This window comes from Saccopteryx bilineata, chromosome 8, assembly GCF_036850765.1.
Source record: "Saccopteryx bilineata isolate mSacBil1 chromosome 8, mSacBil1_pri_phased_curated, whole genome shotgun sequence".
Classification (NCBI taxonomy): domain Eukaryota; kingdom Metazoa; phylum Chordata; class Mammalia; order Chiroptera; family Emballonuridae; genus Saccopteryx; species Saccopteryx bilineata.
In genome coordinates this window covers 43,304,706-43,328,868 of record NC_089497.1, presented here as the reverse complement: position 1 = coordinate 43,328,868, position 24,163 = coordinate 43,304,706, and the positions used below count along the sequence as shown (strand labels likewise).

Here is a 24,163-nt window from a genome sequence, read left to right as displayed (position 1 = left end):
TTGTTTCTTAGTTCAGCCTAAGAAGATTCATAATGTTAGGAATCTTCCTCTTGGGACTGCTTTCACTGTGTCCCATGAATATTTTAGGTTGTGTTTCTATGTTCATTTTTCTTAAGGTATCTTTTGAATTCTTCCTTGAACCTATTCTTAACCCAATTATTGTTTAGTATTATGTTATTTAGCCTCCATGTGTTAGTGTGTTTTCTGGTTTTCTTCTTGTAGTTGATTTCTAATTTCATACAATTAGGGTCAAAGAAGATACTTGATATGATTTCAGTCTTCTTAAATTTAGGAAGACATGTTTTGTGTCCTAATATGTGGTTTATCCTGGAAAATGTTCCGTGTATACTTGAAAAAAATGTATATACTGCTACATTGTGAAATGCTCTAGAGATACCAACTAAATCCAACTGGCCTAAAATGTCATTTAAGGTCACCGTTTCCTTTCTGATTTTCTGTCTGGATGATTTATCCATTAATGTTAATGGGGTATTAAAGTCTCCTACTATGAAAATATTGCTATCCTTTGTGTTCATCGATATTTGCTTTATATATTTCAGTGCTCTTACATTGGGTGTGTGAATGTTTAGAGGAATTACTGTATTTCCCCATGTATAAGATGCACCTTAATTTTGGGGCCCAAAATTTGATAAAAAAAAGTATTACATAAAGTTATTGAACTCAGGTTTTATACATCATAAACTTCATACAACTCTGTAAGTGGAAATTTAAGTAAAAAAATCTACAACCACTGTATAAGATGTACCCAGTTTTTAGACCCCAAAATTTTCAAAAAAGGGTATGTCTTATACATGGGGAAATATGGTATATACTCTTGTTGGATTGATCCCTTTATCATCATGTAGTGTTCTTTGTCTCTTGGTATAACCTTTGTTTTAAAGTATATTTTGTCTGATAGAAGTATTGCTACCTTAGTTTTTGTTTGTTTGTTTCTATATGTACGAAATATCTTTTTTATCCCTTTATTTTCATTTTGTGGTCTTTTTTTAGTTTTATTTAAAAAATATATTTATTAGGGTGACTGTGTGTGTCTTTCAATTTGAAATGAGTCTCTTATAGACAGCCTTTGTATAGGTCTTGTTTTCTTTCTCATTCAGCTACCCTCTATCTTTTGATTGGAGCACTTAATCTATTTACAGGTAAAGTGATTGCTAGATATGTTGTTATTTTCAATTTATTGTTTATATTTATAGGTTTTTCTCTTTCTCCTTCTTCTACTCCTCTCCTTCTTTCTTTTTCTTTCTTTACTCCTTTCTTCCTTCCTTCCTTCCTTCCTTCCTTCCTTCCTTCCTTCCTTCCTTCCTCCCTTCCTCCCTTCCTCCCTCCCTCCCTCTCTCTCTTTCTTTTCTCTCTCTTCTTTCTTTTCTTTTCTTTCTTTCTTTCTTTCTTTCTTTCTTTCTTTCTTTCTTTCTTTCTTTCTTCTCCTTCTTTGTTCCTTTAACATTTCTTGTAATACAGGTTTGGTGGTGATGAATTCCTTTAGCCTTTTCTTATCTGAGAATCTCTTTATCTCTCCTTTGATTTTAAATGATAGCCTTGCTGGGCAAAGTAATCTTGATTGTGGATTCTTGCTTTTCGTCACTGTAAATATTTTGTGCCAATCCCTTCTAGTCTACAAAGTTTCTAATGAGAAATAAGCTGACAGTCTTATGGAAGTTCTCACATAGGTAACTAACTGCCTTTCTTTTAATATTCTATATCTTTAAACTTTGACATTTTAATTATGATGTTTCTTTGTGTGGGTTTCTATGAGCTCATCTTGTTTGATACTTCTCGGACTAGTATGTCTATTTACTTCACCAGGTTAAGGAAATGTGAGTCCTTTTTTTATCAAATAGGTTTTCAATTCCTTGCTCTCTCTCGTCTACTTCTGTTATTCCTATAATGCGAATATTGTTATGCTTGATGTTGTGCCAGATGTCCCTTAAACTATTCTCTTTATTTTTTATTTTTAGGGGTTTTGCTGTTCTGATTGGGCGTTGTCTTCCAAATCACTGATTCACTCATCTGCTTCATCTAATTTGCTCTTGATTCCTTCTAGTATGATCTTTATTTCACTTATTGATTCTTCATTTCTGACTCTGTTTTTTTCCTAATGATTTCTGTGTCTCTTTTTATGTTTCCTATATCTTTGTTGAAATTCTCACTAAATTGATGTGGTCTTCTCCTTAGTTCATTGAGCTTTCTATAGCCAGTAACTTGAACTCTGAATCTTGTAGATGGCTTGCCTCTGTTTGGTTTAGTTCTTTTTCTAGGTTTCTCTCCTTTCATTTGGTATTTGTTTGTTTGTTTGTTTGTTTGTTTTGGTCTCCTCATTTTGGCTGCCTCTGTATGCTTATCTCTATGTATGAGTTATATCTACCATATCTCCAAGTCTTGACAGTGGTCTTATTCAGTAGGTACCCTATAGGGGCCCAGTGGCACAGTCTTCCTGGTCACACGAGCTGGGTTTTCCAGGAGTATCCCTTGTATGGATTGTGTGTGCCCTCTTGTTGTGATTAGCCTTGATTGCAATAGGTGAGATCAACCCTTAAGCTGACTGGCTGTGAAGACTGGCCACAATCACAGCATAACCTAACCCCATGAAACAGGATTCACCCCATCAGGGATCTGGTACCTGCCAAGATCACCTTTTGGATGTGACATTTGTGTAGGTATTTGGGTGGTACTTTATTGTGGTCTGAGGCCAGCCAGCATGTTGTTGGTTTTGTGGCCTCTTGGGAAGAATTCAGTGCAGGCTGAGGTCAGCTACTACCTGTGCCTGAGCCAAGGCCACATGGTAGAAGTTACTAAGCAACTTATGGTTGGCAGAGGCATGTGCTATATATGGAGGCTTATGGGAGAGTCCATGCTGCAACTCAATGCAAGCTGCCACTCGCGCCAGGCCTGGGTCCATTCATCAAAAGGTACAGTGCACACTGAGGCCAGCCACCACCTGTCTGGGGTCTGCAGACCTTGGGGAGTATTTTAGAAAGCTTCTAGCATGGCCCGAGACTGCAGGTGAGATACAGCAGCTAAAAGAGCCAAGAGCAGTGCACGAGTTGAATAGAGCATGGCCTCAAGGAGTCACCAGGATAGGGTAAGCAGTGTTTACCAGGTTAATATAGATGCATATTGGTGGTAACTTGACCCTACAGGCTGTATGAGAGAAGGATTCAACACCGGGACAATGATAGCTCTCATCCTGAGGCCACACAATTCATTTTCTCCCTGTGTAACTCTGTCTTTTTGCTAGAGCTCAGGGTAAGTGTTTGTAAGCTATTGAGTTTTGGACCCTTTAAGAATGGAATCTAATGAACACAATAGACTGGGGAACAAAATAGAAACAGAGGCAGGGTCACAGGACAGATGGACAGCTGTCAGAGGGAAGGTGGAAGAGGGGATGGGATCAAAGAAGGTGAAGGGATTAACAAAAACCATATATGCATAGCACATAGATACAGACAACAGGGTAGCAATAGCCAGAGGGAAAGTGATGATGCAGGTGGAGGAGGAAGACAAAGGAGGGAAAATGGAACTCGAAAGAGACTTTGCGTGGGTTGTGTGGGGCACAATGTGGTGTATAGAGGTGTATAGAGGTTGTCATACTGAGTGGGACACTTGAAACCATGTCATAACAATAAATTTTTTTTAAAGGAGTACTTTTTGGTTTCCAACTGCCCTGTCTCACCAGAGGAGAATGCCTGCAGTATAGGATGAGGTGAAGCTTCAGGGAGTCACCAGGATAGGGTGAACAGAGTTTTCCCAGTTAATGCAGATTCAGATCTGGCCTTGCCTGCCCCTGCAAGCTGCATGGGGCATTAGGGGACTCAACACAGGGTCAGTGGTAACCCCTACCCACAGTCCCTCAGCCCCCTTCCCGCAAGCCACACAATTCAGTCTCTCCCTTTATGTCTCTGGCACCTTTTAAGCTGCTTTGTATTTGCTGGAGGTGAGTTCCTGTGAGTGAGTCTGAGCACAGGCCCTTTTAGAAGATTCCTGGGTTTCCAGCCACTCTCCATCTCACCTGGAGGGACAGAATTGGCACTGATCTTCATAGCCAGGTGTTGTAGGGACTACTCTTCGCACTGGATCCCTGGGCTAGGGAGCCTGGTGGGCTGAGATGCCCTGCTCCTTGATGGGAACCTCTGCAACCAAGGGACCCCTCCCAATTCTCAACTGCCACACATGGTGTGGGACCAGCCCATTTTACCTCTCCACCCTCCTACCAGTCTCAGTGAGGCCTATTCCTTCTATCCTTAGCTATAGGAGTTCTGTTTAGCTAGTCTTCAGGTGGTCCTCTATGTTGATTGCTCTATAATTTTATTGTAATTTTGATGTGGTCATGGGAGGAGAGGAGTAGAGCACTTACCTACTCTGCCATCTTGACTGAAACTCAGTAGAAAGTGTATTTACATGTAACTATAAAAAGGAAATCAGTATAGAGGTAAAGAAGTGTAGTAACCCAACCCGTGTAGTGTGGAAGAAACCTACTCAAGACACAAACTTATGTCAAAGGGGAGAGGGGGAGGTCTGCCAAGGGAGGCAAAGAAGACCTCCTGAATCTCCTTCTCCCTTAGCTTTTATTGATCAGAAGCAAACAGAGGTAACAGGATTACAGGGAGGAGGGCCAGGTGATAAAGGGGAAAGAATGGCCATTTTGCTGACATGGAGAAAGGGCTAAGTTGGGTCAGTACATTCTTTTTCTTTTGCTAATTAACAAGCACAAAGGAAAGGGCAATCTAGAACCTCTAGGGCTAGGCTAATTTCCTAAAGCCTGTTCACATGCATTCCTTTGTGTCTGTACAAAGGTCACTCACTCACACAGTTACTTGGTGTTTGTATCCAAAAGACATTCAGGGCTTTTAACTAAAGTTACCCAATCCAGGTCATAGAGGGTTCAAGGTTATATGACTGATTTCCTACAAAGAAGGAAATGACACTAGAATGAGGCTGGGGGTAAATTTTACATAGAAAAGCAAACCAGTAAGTTTTATATAATTGCTAAAATATGACCTAAATTTTAATTCTGAGATCTAGTTATAATATTCGCAGGGTCCAAAAACATAAAAGTAGCACCACCTTTTCCTGGGCACTGAGGTCTGGGAGAAGATGATTGATTAATTTAATTTTAAATATCAAAGGATGAATTTCTTTCACTGTTTTACATATCAGATCATCTCTGGCTTTATGGGTTACATTTACACTGGGGTATTCTCAGTAATCACTTATAAATTGGTGAAAACTCAAGTGACCCCAGAAGCAACTTCATCCATCAGTCAGTTGTATTTGCAATGTTAGACGTATGGGCAGGCATTTCTTACCTCTTGTGGGAAATAACAGCGGACTTAATTTGAAATCAGGCTAACTGAGGGACACTGGGAGCCTCCAGAGCCAGGTGAAAACTTCCCTGCAATTGTTTCTTCTTTTGGGCCTGAAAGTCCCACTAGTAATATCAATCTAATCCCATCCTTCAGACAAAATTTAAAGCTCTTACTTTTGGTAGAGTGAAAAGCAAGAAAGGAGGTCAGGAACAGAGGAGCTGTCCAGGTACGGGGATGGCCGTGAAGATTTGGTGGTGTCCTAGTTCAAAATTTTGCCTTCTTGTTGCCTATACTTGAATCTTGGTGAAACTTAATGGTTTAATAGAAGGAAAGATGGAAGGAGGGAAAGGCAAGAGGGAGGAAGGAAGGATGGAAGGAAGGGAGGTCAAAGGAAGGGAGAGAGAAAAACTAAAGCAGGCAACCTGTTTGAAGTACTACAGAGCTTTCAAGTGATCTCTGTATTGTTGGCTGGGTTAGAATTGCATATTAAGTTTTTATTTATTTTTACTCAACATACACCACAATATCTAATCTTTACCACTCAAATAAAACTTAAAGGTTATTTCCAACTTCTTCTCTGAATTTTTGTTAACTGTCAAAGGGGATTTACTCTGGTAAAAACCTGATTCAAACCACATTTTGCTAAGTAATAGTTGGCTTCAACAATTGTAACACTATTTAGCTTTGTTATATTCTTCCCTATTCCAGCGAGGGTTAGTATTTTATTATCTGCTTTTATCTTCTCCTTTCTTTCCTCTCCTCTCTTTCAGTCCTATTTTTATTTTTTAGTCATTCTCTTCTGAAAGGTACCTTCTGTCCATTTGGCTAAGGTTCTTGAGCTTATCATATAAAATAACAACAGCTCAACTTAAGTAAATGGGAAACATCAGCTCAACAAGCCTGATGCATCAGATGTAGTCATGAAGTTTCAAAGGCTTTAATTATGGAATGTTTTTTAGAACTACTTAAAGAGAGATAATTGAATCACTCAATCCATGGGTCTGTCTTAACTTGGGATAACACAGACCTTTTTGAGATTCTAATAAAAGCCACTGACCTTATTTCTATGAAAGCAGAAACATGTCCATTCGTGAAAAAAAGAAATGTAGATACCCCCTAAAGCCCCATATACTTTTTAAGGACCTATAAATACTTTAAATGTGCTCCAGAAATGTAACATATATGAGTGAAAACTTAAGTAATACGAAAGACATGCTCAGTAACAGTATTGAGATCATAGATACAATGGTGTTGTAAACACTTTAAACAAGTCAGTAATTTTTAGTATTTCTGTCCAGCTAACAGAAGCCATGCCTACAAAAGTATATACAGGCTGTCCCCAACTTTCATAGGTGGTATATTTCTGAAAATACATTTGAAAGTCAAATTTCTGAAGGTCGAACAATTTATTTATGCTTTATGAAAAGAATTCTGTTACCAATGATTAAAAAAAATGATGATCTCTAATGGTTCTTGTACCCTGGGCCTAGATAATCTGGAAGATAGAGGAGAACAGTCCCTGGCAGCTGGCCCAAAGCATCCCCTTTCCGCTCAGGAATGGGTAAGTAAGGCGAGGCTGCTCTCCTCCCCATAGGCTGACGACCTCTCCTGGTTCACCCACGGGGGCAATGGCACCTGCGATCTGCTAGGTGAATGGAGCCAGGGTTGGAGAACGAGGTCCTGTTCTGCCTGTCGCCTTCCACTTGCGTTAGTGATTTCCCCAGTGCCGCCCACCACCCTCCCTCCAAAGATTGTGAAGAAGCCGCTGAGACAGAAACAGAGGGCGATCTGCTCTAGATGGTGGAAACTGTGAGCAAGCAGCCTCTTGCTCCTGTAGTACATAGACTCAGCGACCCCCCCCCCAGAGTTTACGTGAAGTGGACCCAGAAGTCCTGCCCCTGGCAAGGCATCTGATGTTGCTTTAGGGAGTAAAGGACCCGAGTTACTACTACATGCATTCCTGTTTTTTCCAGAGAGGAATGACCTTCCTAGTGTGACCAACTTGGTAAGTTGGTATGTGATAGCTTAAGATCAAAAAGCTAATATGTGAAAGAACAGCCTGCACACACTAAAGGCAGTGGGGTCCAATGTGGGGAAGAGTGTGATGGAGGAGGCTGCTTGTGGAGGCCTGGCCGCCCTCGCCTACTTCATGTGCTCTCCCACTTTCCTCATGTGAGCCAAGTGGCCCAGATTGAAAGCTCAAGGACTTTTCGGCCCTGCTATTTGACTTAGGCCTTTTGACTTGACCAGAATTCCTATTGGTTTTAATTTGAGAGCTGGTGTTTCCTCCCAAGTCACAGAGACTTCAAATTCCCATCTCCCTCCACAGCCCCTCATGCTTGCGCTATTCTCACTTTATATATCCGGACTGGAAGAAGGACTGGCTTTCACACCTAATTAAGAGATTGTATTGCCTGCTGTTTCCTTTCTTGTTCATTTTCCCTTGTGCACAGGCAGCTTTTTATTCTCATGCTAAGTCCTATCCCGGACACCCGCAGCTTAAGGGACAGAGAGCAGCTGGGTGCCTACAAAACGGAGAGCCAGCCCTCTGTCACCTATTTCACCACGAGCAGGTTTTCCTTCTGTCCTCTCTCCTGCGTCAGTCCTGTCCGTACTGTGCTCACTCTAGGAGCACGATCGCTTCGAATACATGCTCACTTTCAATGGTAGAGTTCCTGGCATGTTTCTAGTGAATGCCTTCAGAGACTGGCTCTGTGCTTTTACTCCAGAGAAAAGGAGACAGGTTAGTGCTGTAAACTACATAGAGAACTATTTTTAATCACTGATTTCACTGTGCCAGCAGTTCCGTGTTCATACCACTGCAGGGGTTACTAGGTGGGCGGTGGTCCCAAGTACACAGCATTTTGTAAAGTTGTATGATTTTTGTAGAGTTTGAGGAGTTTTTTCTTCATCTTCTTTTCTTTTTTTTTTTTTTTTTTTGAATAGGCTAAATGCCTATTCAGTGCCAATCTAGGAAAGAATGGAGTCAGCATTTTCACACCATTCCTTCCTATACAGTCCCTGAATAACCATCTAATCAAGATTTGTTTTCAATGAGGGACAAATTTTCTACACTAGAGTATTTCAGATTTATTCCGTTGGAATCTATACATTAATGCCCATTGGATGAAAAGGACATGTTTCACAAAAGCCTGGACATTGCTTTGCTGTGGCAGAAACTTTTTCCCACTGTATTAGTGTTAAAAAATAAAAGAAAGCCTGGGAAAGGAATTGCTGCAGCATTGTGTGCCGGAGGAGCGAGGCTCGCCTGAATGGAGAGGCAGGCCCCCAGTGCATCTGTACCCCTGTCAGCAAAGCCGATCCGGCCTTTCACGGCTGCTCCCTGCCGCACAGGACCAATGTACTCAGAGACATGCTTAAAAAGGATGTCTATAAAAACCTGGCTAGGCTTGTCAGGTCAGGTTGTGTACATGTGCAGGTTAAAGTTTGTCTCCATGGTTTTTAATGATGGTGACATCATTGCTGCAATAATTATAAGTCAGACTACTTAACAGACTTGGTATATATGTGATTACCTCTGCAGGATTACCTGATTGTTTAGATAGGCTGAAGCAGTTTGTCAAACAAGCAGTTTGAATTTTCCTCCTGAGTTTGAGTGTAGATGTGAACGTGTGGCTATGAATGGGTGTGTGTGAATGTGTGTGATATAATGACAGTTTTTGCTGTTAACCGTTTCCATCTCTGCAGCAACCTCCTTTGTCACTCTCACTGTCTATTTTTTCTTCTGTGTCTTGAGAACTAGGATGGCACTAGGTCTTTGGGCAATCCAAGTTTCATTCCTCAGCAGTCTAGTGTCATGCAGTGAAAAGAGCTTCAAGGGACATGGGTTCAGATCCTAACCCTGCCATATACTAGCTGTGTAAAAATTTGGGCAAATCATTAAGACACACTGAGAACCTCAACCTCCTCTTTTATCAAATAGTAGTAGTAGACCTATCCTGAAGGCAGATAAGATTATTGTAAATAGCGGTTGAGGTGCTACATGTGAAAGAGCTTTGTACACTGTAAAACACTACATGAACATTAATTATAATAATTGTGATAGAGCTTCTTCCAGAATTATCAGAAAGAGGACAACTCTTCAACATATAACGTCTCTAGTGATACGCTTGTGACTGGTGCTGTGAGCAAGTGTGTGTTTAAGGAATGTTTTCACCTGTGGGGGCGAATATTTCTTCATATGGCAATGGACCAGGTTGTCCACAGCCTCTGTAGAGCTGACTGTTGCCTTCCCATGGGAAGCTGTTTCATACTTCCCTCAGAGGTGGTGATTTTATCAGAGACTCAACTAGTTGTGGTGATCAAGGTTTTACTTAGAGGAAAGAGACCTTGTTGATAGTAACATTGTATATAAAAAAACTCTACATTTTAAAATGATGCCAAGGTGAATTGTTTTATCACTTGTATTGTTCTATTTATATACTTAAAAAATATGTTCTTTACGTTCTTTATTACATGACTGGGGCTTTGGTGAGGTCCCAAGACCTAAAAAAGGTGAAAATCATGCCAATTCATAGATACGTATAGAAATAGCTGGAGGGCGTGCTAGAAAAACCTCTTTGCACAGCTGTTCAGCAGACCCTTGCATGCACACCTGGGGCTAGGCTTCATTACGGGCAAAGCATGCAAAAATACTGAAGCAAATAGAGTATGAACTCTGGAATCAGACTGCTGGGGTTCAAGTGCCAGGTCCGCCACCAACTGCCTGTGTAACCTTGAGTAAATTTCTTAATTTCTCTGGCCTCAGTTTCCTCATCTGAAAAATGGGGATAATAATACTACCTACACCTTAAGGTTATTCTGAGGATTAAATGAAATAATAGACATAGAGTACTAAGACCAATTCTAACAGTAGTTAGGGTTTGATAAATCATAAGCTCTTAAAAACACTGTTTGCTCTTATTGCTATTATTATCTTGGTACAAATGCATGGGGGACTCAGAAAGAAGTCGGAATTTAGTCTGCTGAATTCTTCCCTGATACTCCTTCTTGAGTTATTGGGGCCCTCCTTTGGGGCCATATTTTGAATTAACACATTTATAGAGGATTTATCATGATTCTTTAATCTTGCAAAGACAATGTCTTTTACATGAGTGTAAAAAAAAAAATAGAAAGAATAGCCTAATGAACTATTTGAGTTAAGGAACAGACCCAGTGTAAGTTGAAACAAGAAAGAATTCTCTTATGTAAAAATTTTTGCCAATCGTATCACTGAAAGTGAACAAACAGCCTGTAGACATTTATTAAATTAAGTGGATATATGTGAGGCTAAGAAAGAAATGAATGATTGTATTAAAGGATGCGCTCACAGCTCACACCAGCTGAGCTAGGACAGCATAATGAGATTGAGTGAAGCTAGGTAGAATTCTAGTTGAGCTGAGATTACTCGGAGCAGGTCCTCTCTCCTAAGGCAGAGAAGAAAATGATCTGAGGAGCTGTCTGCAGGCCCTTACCTATGGGGTTGGTTCCAACAAGACAGAGGGAGCTGGGTCACAGACCAATAGTCAGTGGTACTTGAGCCACCTGGTTTTAAAAGCCCACTACTTGGCCTCTCTCAAGCTGATTTTCAGTCATAAAGGCAAGAAGGGAACCTGACTGAGGACTGGTTTGTAGAGAGGGATTCTTTAGAACCATTTCAGATGTGAGGTAAACAAAAAAAAGGAGAAGAAACCCCAAAGACTGATTGTTGTAGCCACCTGTTTTCTTTCTCAATCTTTGACCCAGACATTATCGCTTGTCTGCACCGCCTGGGGCATAAAGCTGGCAATGGGTCCACAGGTTCTACATAGCTGACCATTGCCTCCCCACTGGGAGCTGTTTGATTCTTCCCTCCAGCAAGTGCATAGAGCACCCAGTCACAGAGGGTGTTCACACATCCCATTCCTGGTTTACTCCTGCTGTCCTAATTATTAACATTGTTCCTTCCACTCTCAAAGTACCCAGTCTGAATGGGAAACGTGATCATGTAGTGCATTCCGGTCTCCTATGTCAATGTTGCCATCTCTGACCTTTTTAACACCCTTTTTCATTAAGCCTCGTAAAATTCAGAAAACCACCATGTTGGATACAGCCACCCTAGAAAGTTCTCAGATTGTCAGAGATGACAAGAAGAATGTTGTCTGTAGAACGTTCTGTGGATACAGAGAGTAAGAGGCCAATGCCCCTTTAGCTAGCAGATTGCATTCTATAACTGGTCCCTCAGCTAGCAAACATGGTAGCAGCAGTTTGGTGAACATCTTAGTCTGGGTTGAATTTTCCAAGAATTTTTGTATACAATGGTGTGGATTTTGAGAATATGCCATATAAATTAATAGGAAGGGAATTTTTTTTTTTTTTTTTTTTTTTTACTGTGAATATTGTTGCAGTCTGTGGATAAAATAAGGAACTTTGATTAGGTTGGGGAAAATGTGAGCTCTCCCAGAGGACCTGGGCTCAGGCCTGTCTCCAAAGTCGAGGTAGTGTTCTTTGAGAACAAGCCTCCCCTGGCCTTTCAGTTCTTATTTGCTACAGTTGTAGGAGTGTCAGGCAAATGACCCATATGTTTATTAGGCTATTCCAACTGACAACCCTGCCTGAAGCTCTAGGGAATTAAAGTGGATTCAAAACCCCAGAATAGCTAGGACACTGTTGGGACAGAGTTCAAGACCTTGTTCCTACCTGCAGCTTGACCCCTGTGCAAACCCTGCGCGTCTCCCAGGGAGCCTTCTTGTGTCTGCAAGAGTGCTTCCAGGAGCCATGAGCATTACCCACCTGAGACCTAGGTGTTAGGGACGCAGTGGGCTAGTTCTGACCCATGCCCTGTTTTGTGTCTGCTTTGGTATACAGGTGACATCAGTTGTAAGGGGATGACCGAGCGCATTCACAGCATCAACCTTCACAATTTCAGCAATTCCGTGCTCGAGACCCTCAACGAGCAGCGCAACCGTGGCCACTTCTGTGACGTGACGGTGCGCATCCACGGGAGCATGCTGCGCGCACACCGCTGCGTGCTGGCAGCTGGCAGCCCCTTCTTCCAGGACAAACTGCTGTTGGGCTACAGCGACATCGAGATCCCGTCCGTGGTGTCGGTGCAGTCGGTGCAAAAGCTCATTGACTTCATGTACAGCGGCGTGCTGCGTGTCTCGCAGTCAGAAGCCCTGCAGATCCTCACGGCCGCCAGCATCCTGCAGATCAAAACAGTCATCGATGAGTGCACGCGCATCGTGTCACAGAATGTGGGCGATGTGTTCCCGGGGATTCAAGACTCGGGCCAGGACACACCACGTGGCACTCCCGAATCAGGCACATCCGGCCAGAGCAGCGACACTGAGTCAGGCTACCTGCAGAGCCACCCGCAGCACAGCGTGGACAGGATCTACTCCGCACTGTACGCGTGCTCCATGCAGAATGGCAGCGGCGAGCGCTCCTTCTACAGCGGTGCGGTGGTCAGCCACCACGAGACTGCACTTGGCCTGCCCCGCGACCACCACATGGAAGACCCCAGCTGGATCACACGCATCCATGAGCGTTCGCAGCAGATGGAGCGCTACCTGTCCACCACCCCCGAGACCACGCACTGCCGCAAGCAGCCCCGGCCCGTGCGCATCCAGACGCTGGTGGGCAATATCCACATCAAGCAGGAGATGGAGGACGATTACGACTACTATGGGCAGCAAAGGGTGCAGATCCTGGAGCGCAATGAATCCGAGGAGTGCACCGAAGACACAGACCAAGCCGAGGGCACCGAGAGTGAGCCCAAGGGCGAAAGCTTTGACTCGGGTGTCAGCTCCTCCATAGGCACGGAGCCCGACTCCGTGGAGCAGCAGCTGGTGTCTGGGGCAGCTCGGGATGGTCAGGCCGAACCCACCCAACCTGAGCAGGCTGCGGAAGCCCCTGCGGAGGGCGGCCAGCAGCCACACCAGCTAGAGACAGGTGCCTCCTCTCCAGAAAGAAGCAGCGAGGTGGAGATGGACAACACGGTCATCACTGTCAGCAACAGCTCCGACAAGAGCGTCCTACAGCAGCCTTCAGTCAACACATCCATCGGGCAGCCATTGCCAAGTACCCAGCTCTACTTACGCCAGACAGAAACCCTCACCAGCAACTTGAGGATGCCTCTGACCTTGACCAGCAACACACAGGTCATTGGCACAGCCGGCAACACCTACCTGCCGGCCCTCTTCACTACCCAGCCCGCGGGCAGCGGCCCCAAGCCTTTCCTCTTCAGCCTGCCACAACCCCTGGCAGGTCAGCAGACCCAGTTTGTGACAGTGTCCCAGCCCGGCCTGTCGACCTTTACTGCACAGCTGCCAGCGCCACAGCCCCTGGCCCCATCTGCAGGCCACAGCACAGCCAGTGGGCAAGGCGAAAAAAAGCCTTATGAGTGCACTCTCTGCAACAAGACTTTCACCGCCAAACAGAACTACGTCAAGCACATGTTTGTACACACAGGTGAGTGCAGGCCCCCGGAGGTCTGAGAGGGGCGGGGGTGAGGGGCCCGTGGGAAAGGAGGGGCAGGCCAGCAGGAAGAAGGGAAAGTTTGCAGTCACTTTTCAGATCCTAAGGAGACCCCGCTGTAAGCTATCTTTCAGAAGCTCCAACACAAAGCACCTGTGGCCCTGTCATAGGTGCACAGTACCCGGCCAACAAAAGACAAAATCACAGAAACCCTTTATGGAGACGGGCCAAACGGGGAAAAGCCTGATAAAGAAGCTGCAGATACAGCATTCCTTAAATACATTGAATTTTGTAATATGTTCTTTAGTCCTTGGAAATCATATACTCCAGTCACCTCATTTTACAGCCCAAAGTCATTAGGCAGAGCAGGGATGACGGTCTCAGTCTGTAGTATGTTCTATATGAACCATTAGCATGAAGAGGCCACAGCAAGGCTGGTGCGAGAGTAAGCTGCACCTGTGGCCCCTGAAATGAGGAGTGACGCGCTCTGTTTGCTATTGCTTATTCTCCACTTGCAACATCTAGAGACCACAGTCTGTTCTGGGTACTACTTTTCAAAGGATAATAGACAATTGGAACGCATTCAGAAGAGTGTGACTAGGATGAGGAAGGGACGCAAAGCCATGGTGTAGGAATCACAGTTGAAGGTCCTGGGATGTTCAGCCTGCAGAGCAAAGAAGACTCAGGGCGTCCTGTGAGCCAGACTGAAGTAGTCCCGCTTCAGGGACAGCGTCATGGAGTAGTTAAGCTGGAGTTCTGGAGCCAGATTGTTTGGATTTGAATTTAGATTTAGCAACTACTGAACTTTGTCACCCTGGGAAAATTACTTAACTTTTCTATACTTCAGTTTCCTTGTCAATATAATAGGAATAATAATGATAGGTCTCTCATATAGTGCTGTTTTGAGAATTAAATGAATTAATATATATGAAGTTCTTGAAACAATTCCTAGCACATAAGCACTCTATAAATGATAGTTTTTATTAGCAATATCAGCATTGCTTAAATGATTGGGAAGAAAGAGAGTGAGTTAGTTCTGTTTGGGTCCAAAAGGTAGAGCTGGACCAGTGACTCAAAACAATAAAGAGATTCTTTCAACTAAATTAAATGATTGTTGACATTCAGAACTGCTCTAAGATAGGACAGACAGCCTTCAAAGGGAGTGAGTGCCTATAATTAGAAGTGTTCGAGGAGAGAATGGGTGATAATTTCCTAAGGATGCTGTAGAAGGGATTCGATCATCAGTAGCTGGGCAAGTGTTTGATCCCTGGATTCTATGATTCTAGAGCTGAGATCTGACCTCCCAGCAGGGCTTTTTCCTGGCTCCTTAGTGGGACAGATAAAGAAGCAAGAACTCCGTGGAAACTCTTCCATGTAAGGGACCACAAAAGTGATGATTTCACATAGAGTCTCTTGTACTTGAAAATACCTATTTCAACAATCATTGTTATATTTTGAAATTCTTATTATGAGAGTTGCATTTCCTATAAACTTCTGGTTCCAGAATATTCTTGTTAAATGACAGATAAATTACCAGGAGAAAGTTGTATACTAGAATTAGAATACACAAAATCAAATTAGTTCCTCAGAGCAACCTTGTCTCTAAGATCAGCTGGCAGGAGTAGCCAGGGCATAGGACATAATGCAGATCATTTTAAATTGGGGAGTAGAGGGAAGGAAAACAGCAGACACTGATACAAGGTACACAGCGTGAAAGTGAACAACTGCACTAGAACATTACTTTTCTTTGTATTTCAACTTAAGTCAGGATATTGTTTAAATCCATGTATGCAAATCAGTTTTTTTTAAAGATGACAGTTTCACACCAGCAAAAGCATTCTGATGCACTACTGAATTTAGGAGGAAAATTAGGTAGTGGTGACTCCTAAAATTTAGGTAGTGGTAAAAGTGAATGCCCTAATAACCTAAGATCAATCAAGAAAATCTTCCATGTAGTATAGGTATCATAATTATTTGATAAATTAATTAAATAGTAATATTTTATGGAGCAATTTAGGGTTTTCAGAGTGTTCTCAAATAGTTTCTGTTCTTTCCTCTTCTAAATAGCTGTCTTAAAACCTCAAATTAAGTTATGGGATAAAGGAACCATTTATGGAAGTATCTTCTTAGCCGAAGTTGACTTTGCTGGTCTTGAATAAACATTTCTATTCTTTCCTGTGCATCTTTTCCAGTAGACCTAGCAGATTTAAAATTCACACATTCTAGAAGATCACATATTGAACTAAGGCTTTAAATTTGCAACATAAATTTTTCAGTGTACTCCTAAAAATTGTCTTTTTAGTGCATAAACACATTTATCGAGCGGAATCACCAGAGGATTCTGTGGTTAACCCAAATAACTAGATTTGCCCATAAGAAAACAAGCAATGGGTCTGCACATTTATGCATCATAGATACAAAAACTACAAGTAAAACCATTTTATAACTCTAAGTAATGCTTAAAGTGTACCGTTCAGATATGAGGGTCCTCAGTAAATTATGAAGGTGTTTGTATTAGGATGTATAACATGGTCACATCTGAGGACAATTAATCACATATATCACTCTAGCACCTCATTTAAAAGAAACAACATTCTTTTCTTGTGCCCCAGAATTATTTGGCAATGTCACTTTGGAAGGCTATTTGCCTATCAAGACTAACTGAAGGAATTCGTAACCTAGCAAAGTTGAAGAACAACTGTTTTAGATTTTCAAAGTCAGACAGCCTGATCATACAGAAGTAACACTGGGCCTGGATTCACTGTGGCCCATATTTCAAAACAGAGTTCTCTCTAGCTTCTTGGGAAAACATTAAAAAAGTAGGGCCTCCCAACTTTACAAGAGCCCCGTAGAAATGATAAAAATGTAGAGCAAAAAATCCAAATGCAGAACTACTTGAGAGACTAGTATGGATTCAGTATTCTTACCCATGTCTAACCAGAAAGACTCCTACCAGTGAAAAAAACTACCATATTTCCCAAAATTTGGGGTCTAAAACCTGGGTGCATCTTATACAGTGGTTGTAGATTTTTTTACTTGCACTTCCCACTTTTTTACACTTGTTTTTATGCTCATTGTTGAAGACAGTGATTCGTCATCAGACACAGATGAGGAAAAGCTAATGGATGGGAGTTTTGACAGTGATGAGGAGTTGTATGAATTTTATGATGAGTAAAACTTGAGTTCAATAATTTTATGTAATACAATTCTTATCAAATTTCGGGCCCCAAAATTAAGGTGTGTCTTATACATGGGGTCGTCTTATACATGGGCAAATACAGTAACAGAGCTAACAGGAAAGAAGTGTGGGTCCTTGGCATCACAGCCACTGTGTATGGAATTGGTTTTGCCATCTCAGTAGCTCCAAATTTTTTGGGTTGTTTTGTTTTGTTTTGTTTTTAACAGAGACAGAGAGAGAGTCAGAGAGAAGGATAGATAGGGACAGACAGACAGGAAGGGAGAGAGATGAGAATCATCAATTTTTCGTTGCAACACCTTAGTTGTTCATTGATTGCTTTCTCATATGTGCCTTGACCGCGGGCCTTCAGCAGACCAAGTAACCCTTTGCTCGAGCCAGCGACCTTGGGTCCAAGCTGGTGAGCTTTGCTCAAACCAGATGAATCGCACTCAAGCTGGCAACCTCAGGGTCTCGAACCCGGGTCCTCTGCATCCCAGTCCGACGCTCTATCCGCTGCGCCACCACCTGGTCAGACTCAGTAGCTCCAATTTTTAATGTAAATTATACTTGCTTTCAACAACATCAGAAAATCAATTTTGAAATTGGATTCCAAGTAAAATTCTGTATAGCTGTATGTTAATGACCCACATAGTCATTGAAAGGAAGTGCTTGAGACAAATAAGTAGTCTGTCATATTGACTTTGGAGCAAAGCTCTACCTTAGAGAACCGAGGAAGCCTGGTTATAAAGCATATTTCCAAATTATTATAATACTAAAACTTAGAGTGGGGACATGAATGAAAGATGATTGTACTGGAATTAGATTATTTGGATTGAGTGTGGTTCCTATAATTGTGGCCTTATGCAAGTCAATTTCATAACCCTCAGTTTCTTCGAGTTTAAAATGGAAATAATAATTTGCCTGCCTCTTGAGTCACTGTAAAGGTATGATGCACATGAGAGCTTTTCATAAAAGGTAAAGTAGTACTTACTGTTTTTTTTAAAAAATTATTATCATTATTACTTTAGTCCCCTCCTCCCTAGAGACATTGAGTTTCTGTGCTCTAAACCCAATCTCTGAATAATAAGCTCTCAGCATGTTTCCGCCCTCTGTGGAATTCAGGGGCTGAGGCAGTGTGGGACTCCTTCGGTTTCCCTTGAATGTTCTAATTCCTTAAGGATTTCTTTTAGAGCAAAAGAAAGTCTTTCACCTAATTGCTCTTTCTTCTGCCAAACAAACCATAGTAGGACTTCATCTCTTCTAGGAGTTTCCCAGGTTCACTTTACTGCAGCTTTATAAAATTTCTAAGGAAACAAACCAAGAGGTAAGGAAATATTTGAAAACAAGAGAATCAGAGAAAAAACAAAGATAGCACAAACCATCCTGTGGTAGAACAAAGCAGGATTCTTCTATGCTTTCTCCAAGAGAGAAAAAAATAAAAATTAAAGGAATTGGAATGGAAGGGAAAGCAGAGGACACAGAAGGGTAAGCCTGGGTGCAGTGTGGGATGTGGAAGGCAAACAGTAATGAGAATCACAGATAACTTTATGGTTATGGAAGTGTGACCCCATGCCAGCAGCATGTAATTTCTCGGTTCCATCCAGACCTGAGTCAGAAATCTGTATTTTAACAAGCCCCACTTCACAAGTTGGGAATCGCTCCCCTAGATGGCCTGGCTCAGTGGTCGGCAAACTCATTAGTCAACAAGCCAAATATCAACAGTACAACGATTGAAATTTCTTTTGAGAGCCAAACTTTTAAAATTTAAACTAGATAGGTAGGTACATTGTTATTAATTTAATTAGGGTTCTCCTAAGCTGGCCTTTGCGCCCCCACGTGGTCTTTTGTGGAAGAGCCGCACTCAAGGGGCCAAAGAGTCGCGTGTGGCTCGTGAGCCGCAGTTTGCCGACCACTGCCGTGATTAAGAGAGAACAGCATTAGGCTGCATCTGTTACATAATATTGTTCTTTAAATTTCCACTCATAAGAATCTATGTGTTTGGAAAAAGTAAACTAGAGTTATGGAAAATAGCTTGATTTCATATGAAAGCACATAACTCTAATATAAGAGATGAGATGAGTCTCTCAAACTGCAGGTGCCATGGCAAATACCCCTCTGGCACTTCACAGGTCTGACTTATATAATAATTATGTGGGTGTCTTTATACTTTCCCATTAGAATGTAAACTCTGTCAGAGCAGAAGCAACTTTATATATAATTATATATCTATTAAAGATACATAGATCTTATACTTCAAATATATCCAGCATAATGCCTTATAGACAATAAATATTCAACAAATAGTGACCAATGAATGGACTGAATTTTTCTCTGATGATGTCTAATCACTTCCAAAAGGAAAAGTAGTCTATTTCCACAGGGTGATTTACTTACTGTATCAGGTAGTTCCATAGAAATAATGCAGAAATACTTTGCACATTTATATGTTAAGTGTTTCTCCAAGGATCTGAACATGTTTCAGATAACATGCTATTTGTTCTTACCTTGCTCTATGTAACAAATTTCATACATAATAATAAGACTGACCAACTGACCAAGATGCCACTCAGGGTATTTACTTACCACGAGGTATAGGATTATCAAACTTAGCAAATGAAAATACAGGATACTCAGTTAAATTTGAATGTTGGACAAACAATAATTATTTTTTTAGTCTAAGTATGTCTTATGCAATATTTGTGACATACTTAGACTAAAGAAATCATTGTTTATCAGAAATGCAGATTTTACTGTCTGTCATGTATTGTATCTGGCAGTGCTCTCCAGGTAGAACTTTCTCTTAAAACCCAACCTTAGGACTTGTTGCTTTAATATCTATATACAAATATATGTTAGCACATGTAGTTGCTTAAAAAATATTTGTTGAGTAAGCGAATAAATGTTCAGAAATGTGAGCATGCTTTCTAGGAGAATATAATTTTCAAGGGAATTATACATAAATGCATTATTTTCCCAGCAAGAACTTGAATTTCTTTTTCTTTACTATTTCATTTCCTTATTTGCTAGAGATACATTGTATCTGTGTTCCTCCCCACTTGTGTTTTCTTCACCAACAAATGTTAGATGTTTGGCCCTTTTTCTGAATCAAATCATCATCTCTTTCTGTGGTTTTTGGCCCATTAGTGTCTGCTGAACATAAAATAATTTTGTTTACTTTGAGAAGTTTAGCAATTTCAGCCATGAATTTTATATAAATGGACATAACAATGTCATCAGTAGAGTAATAATAGTGAGATCAAGATAACAATATGATAATTCTCAAATAGAGATTGGGTTATTAATTATATCAAACCATGGAATAATGAAAGAATATGAGGTTTGAAGTAAGAAAGGCTTACTTTTACCACTTTCTGACTGAGTGACTTTAAATAAGTTCTATAATCAATCTGAGCCTCAGATTTTTGCCATATAAGATACAGGTATTAATAGTAGTTACCTTACATGGTTGCTGTAAGAACCAAACAACGTAATTTATGTAAAAGCGCTTAACTGTAAATGCTGTAAAATTATCAAATAATGTAGGAACATCTATATTATATGTTATAGCAACATCATTCATTTTGGAGCACCATCCAGAGAGCAGGAAATTGATATTCTAGCCCCTAATCACCTAGGCTATCTAGGGAGTAGAGCAGAGGAAGGAGGGGATTATCTCTGGAGTCATACTCTCAGCTGTTACTGACTTGCTGAGTGACCTTCCGTATTTCACTGTACCTTTCTAAAGGAGATACTGTCTTCCGGGTAGGTTAATATCTACCCCACTACTAAAGTTGTAAGAAAAGTCAAATAATGTGGGTGAAATACCTTGAGATATTGTAAATTTTGCTTACACCAAAGTATTTTAGTTGTCACTGAAGCCGCAGATGTTTTGTACTCATGTCCCCAGTAGGCAACCCCCCCCCCCCCAGAGAACCACATAGTCCACGCACGCTGGCACTGGGATCACAGCCCGGAATGCAGAGAAAGGCTGCAGGTGGTTACCCCAGCTGTATCTCAGGTGTGCAGGCCCTCCTCCTGCCAGACTTCTCTGGTCGAGAGCGGACTTTGCAGCATTGGAAGCTGATTCCATCTGAGCACCCTTTCCTTGTTGTCACTGAATCTTTCCCATTTCCTGTTCCAATCTTGATTCAGAGGACCTGCAATTTCAAAGACCCCCCTTCTGCTTCCCTTGCCCCCCTCTTCCTTCCCGGATGCAGGCTCCTCACCATGCACTCAGGCTTGGTTTTCTAACCCCTCACAGCACTCGCCTGAGGAGGGTATTATGCTAGAGCAGATGATGGAGAAGCCTAGAGAATGGGAGAGACAGGAGGGAACCGTGCTCAGAAAAACATTCTGGTAACAGCATTCCATGTCCTTTCTGCAGCCTGGGAAAAGCTTAGTTAGAATGAGAAAGAATCAGAAGAATAAATAGGTTCTGGCTGAGCCCCTAATATAGACGTCAGTATTCAGAATTGAGATGGCTTAGCCTATTAGGATATCTTTTACTTGAACATTGGGCAAACTCTCTCATCTGTTAACCTAACAGTGTCTTTTTTCCTCCCCCCCCCCCCCCACTTGTCAGTCATGGTAGAGTAAGTGTCAGCTGGCTCTTTAGAGAGCATGCACCAAAACATGGAGAAATGTTATGTGTTCACTACTCTCCCATCCCTGGAATAGTAAAGGATGCTGCCTCCCCTTCAACTTGCTGTCTAGTTTCTCCAGAGATCAGCTGTTGCTCGCTAAGAAACCCTTTGTCTGTCTATCTGCTACCATTGTATTCATGACACCACTTCTGTCCTTTAGCATGAGTAGCTGAGAGTAGGTTGAGTTATATACCCTTAACTCTGAATTACATAGCTGCAATATGGATTATCTGAAACCATTGTTTTTCCAAACCTGAGTTGGCTTCTCCACACCACGCAAGTCATTTCTCAGTTGGTTTCATTTCTGGTCAGTTCCTTTGTGCTGGAGGGAACAGTTGAATTTTTCTTAAAATGATCACATACTCTGTGCTAAGTGCCTTATCTCTTTAATTTTCAAAATACCCTCACAAAACAGGTACTTACTGTATTATTCTCAAGTTACAGATAAGGAAACTGAGGCTTAGAGAGGTTAAGTAACATGCCTAAGTCACTCACCCAAGGAAATTGAATTCATATCTGACTCCTGCATCTAATTATCCCCAAAATGGATCATTTTAAAGCTACGGGGCTTATACAAACTCCCTGCTCACATTATAATCCCAGTGTCTGGTTTTTACTGTGTGTTTTTTGCTTTGACTCTAATGAATTGGACTTGCCATTTCTGGCTGTGGGTTCAGACCTGGAAAACTACCACTCATCTTTACTTCATTTCTCCACACTGCGAGCACAGTCAGCAGACCACGTCCATTCCGTGTTTAGTGTTGAAAGCCCTTTTGGGATCGCTATAAGTAATATGCAGGAAAATAACAGGAAAGTAAGATATTAACACTTCTACTGAGTGATATTGTTTGAAACCCAGTTACATAGAACTGAAAGTCATGGGCACCTGACTACTCTGAAAACACACCCCTCTTAATAAGACAGTTCCTGACATGCCTATGCTCCAAACAAGGCCTTAATAATTATTGAGAGCACTCTCCTTTAAGGAGCTCCCAAGTGCTTTTCAGTGCAAGCGGTTTTTCCTCATTAACTGTCCTGCCTTTTTTCTGTGGCAGGATGCTCTGCCCTATTTAAAATGTGGGCCTGCTGATGCATTGAGTGGTTTAAGCAGGGTGCCCTCAGGTCATACACTGGCAAGGACTGGACTAGAGCCCTCAGGGGTTGTGGGCCATAGTGGGCAGAAAGCCACTAACTCTGCAAAGGGCCATGGCAGGTGCTCAGTTCTGCTCCTCACTTTCAAAAGGGAAACAAAGCCAGAGGGATGAAAACACTTAGAAAGCCTAGGGTCACACAGATAATTAACAGCCAACCCAACACCCCTTGCATACCAACAACATACAGATAGATAGATCTGTGCAGTGAACGGAAAGACGACACCTGTGAAGAATCAATTTAAAGTCAGATTGGAAGGGCGTGAATGTAAAAAGCCTTCATCAGTAACCTTGCCTACAGGAAGAACACACTAGAGGAAGGTAAAAGTTTCACACAGTGGGAGCTCTTTAACATAGCAAAGTTCCAACTTCCTAAACAGCCAAAATACCATCTGGTACTTAAGAAGGCATGCTTCTCATTAAAGGTGACAGGTAGACATGTTTTAAAAGAAATTGGCTGGTCTTTTACAGCCTATAGAAAATGCACCAAAAGTAGTCGATGGATGACAAAGGTCAGTTTGAGTCCCAAACATGTTTAAAACTGACGGAAATGTTTCAACTAAAAATAGCAATCATGATTCTCTCTCCCAGGCAGTACCTCATTTCAAAATAATGTATCTATGTAAACAGCATACGTAGGCTGAACTCTTCATTTAGGAATGCGGCTTCCTGAAATTCCCTCATTTGGGTCTAAAAGTGAAATCAGTGTCTCTCTTGTAACCCAGTGGTTACAAGACTTGTAACCCTGTGGTTCCATCAGCTGGACTGAGGGAAGGGAAATTAGAAGCGAGTTGAGGGGAATGGGAGGCAGGTCAAAATGTGTATGAATAAGTCAAGGAAAAAAGTTCAAAAGTCTATGAAACTAAGAGATTTGTGGAGTAATTCCTGAACAAAACAGTGATTTCTTACAATCATGTGCTTCAGAACATATTCTTTTATGTTTGCAAACACAATGAGAAAGCTTTCTAATGGGATAGTTTCATAAAACAGATCGTGAACATAAAACACCAACACCGAGTCCGGCATATAACCAGCACTTAATATGTACAACCGTTTTCACCACCTTTATGACCATGACACATCAACCTCTGCTGTTTCATAGTGGGGGGAAAATGGAAACCTAATCAAGGCACAGATTTTAATTGGAAGTTAACTCAAATTTAAGAAATACATTTCCTCCCTTGATGCATAGTCCAGATGTTGAAACGTTAACCTAGAGCTACAGAGGTGTTGGGGGCTTTATGCTGGGTTATGGACGAGTACATAGAAGGGCTTTCTTCTCTGAGGTGGGCAATCAGAAATGAGGTGGGAGATGAAACACCTGTCAAGAGAAGAGCTGAGAACAAACAGCACCAACAAAACACAAGTCTCTATTTATCAAAAGAGATGTCACAGGCCTATGGACATTAC

At 41.7% G+C, this 24,163-nt stretch overlaps 1 protein-coding gene across 14 annotated transcripts in view; it reads left to right on the top strand.

Moving 5' to 3' along the window:
* The window catches only part of ZBTB20 (zinc finger and BTB domain containing 20), an 894,540-nt gene that overhangs the window by 847,207 nt on the left and 23,170 nt on the right, over positions 1-24,163 (top strand). For 13 of the 14 annotated variants that reach the window (XM_066240869.1, XM_066240865.1, XM_066240864.1 and 10 more), the window contains one exon: positions 12,171-13,775. In XM_066240869.1, the coding sequence (XP_066096966.1) occupies positions 12,171-13,775 (1,605 nt within the window). Of the gene's footprint in view, positions 1-6,814; positions 6,886-12,170; positions 13,776-24,163 lie in introns of all 14 variants that reach the window. The other variant, XM_066240875.1, reaches the window with a different exon arrangement.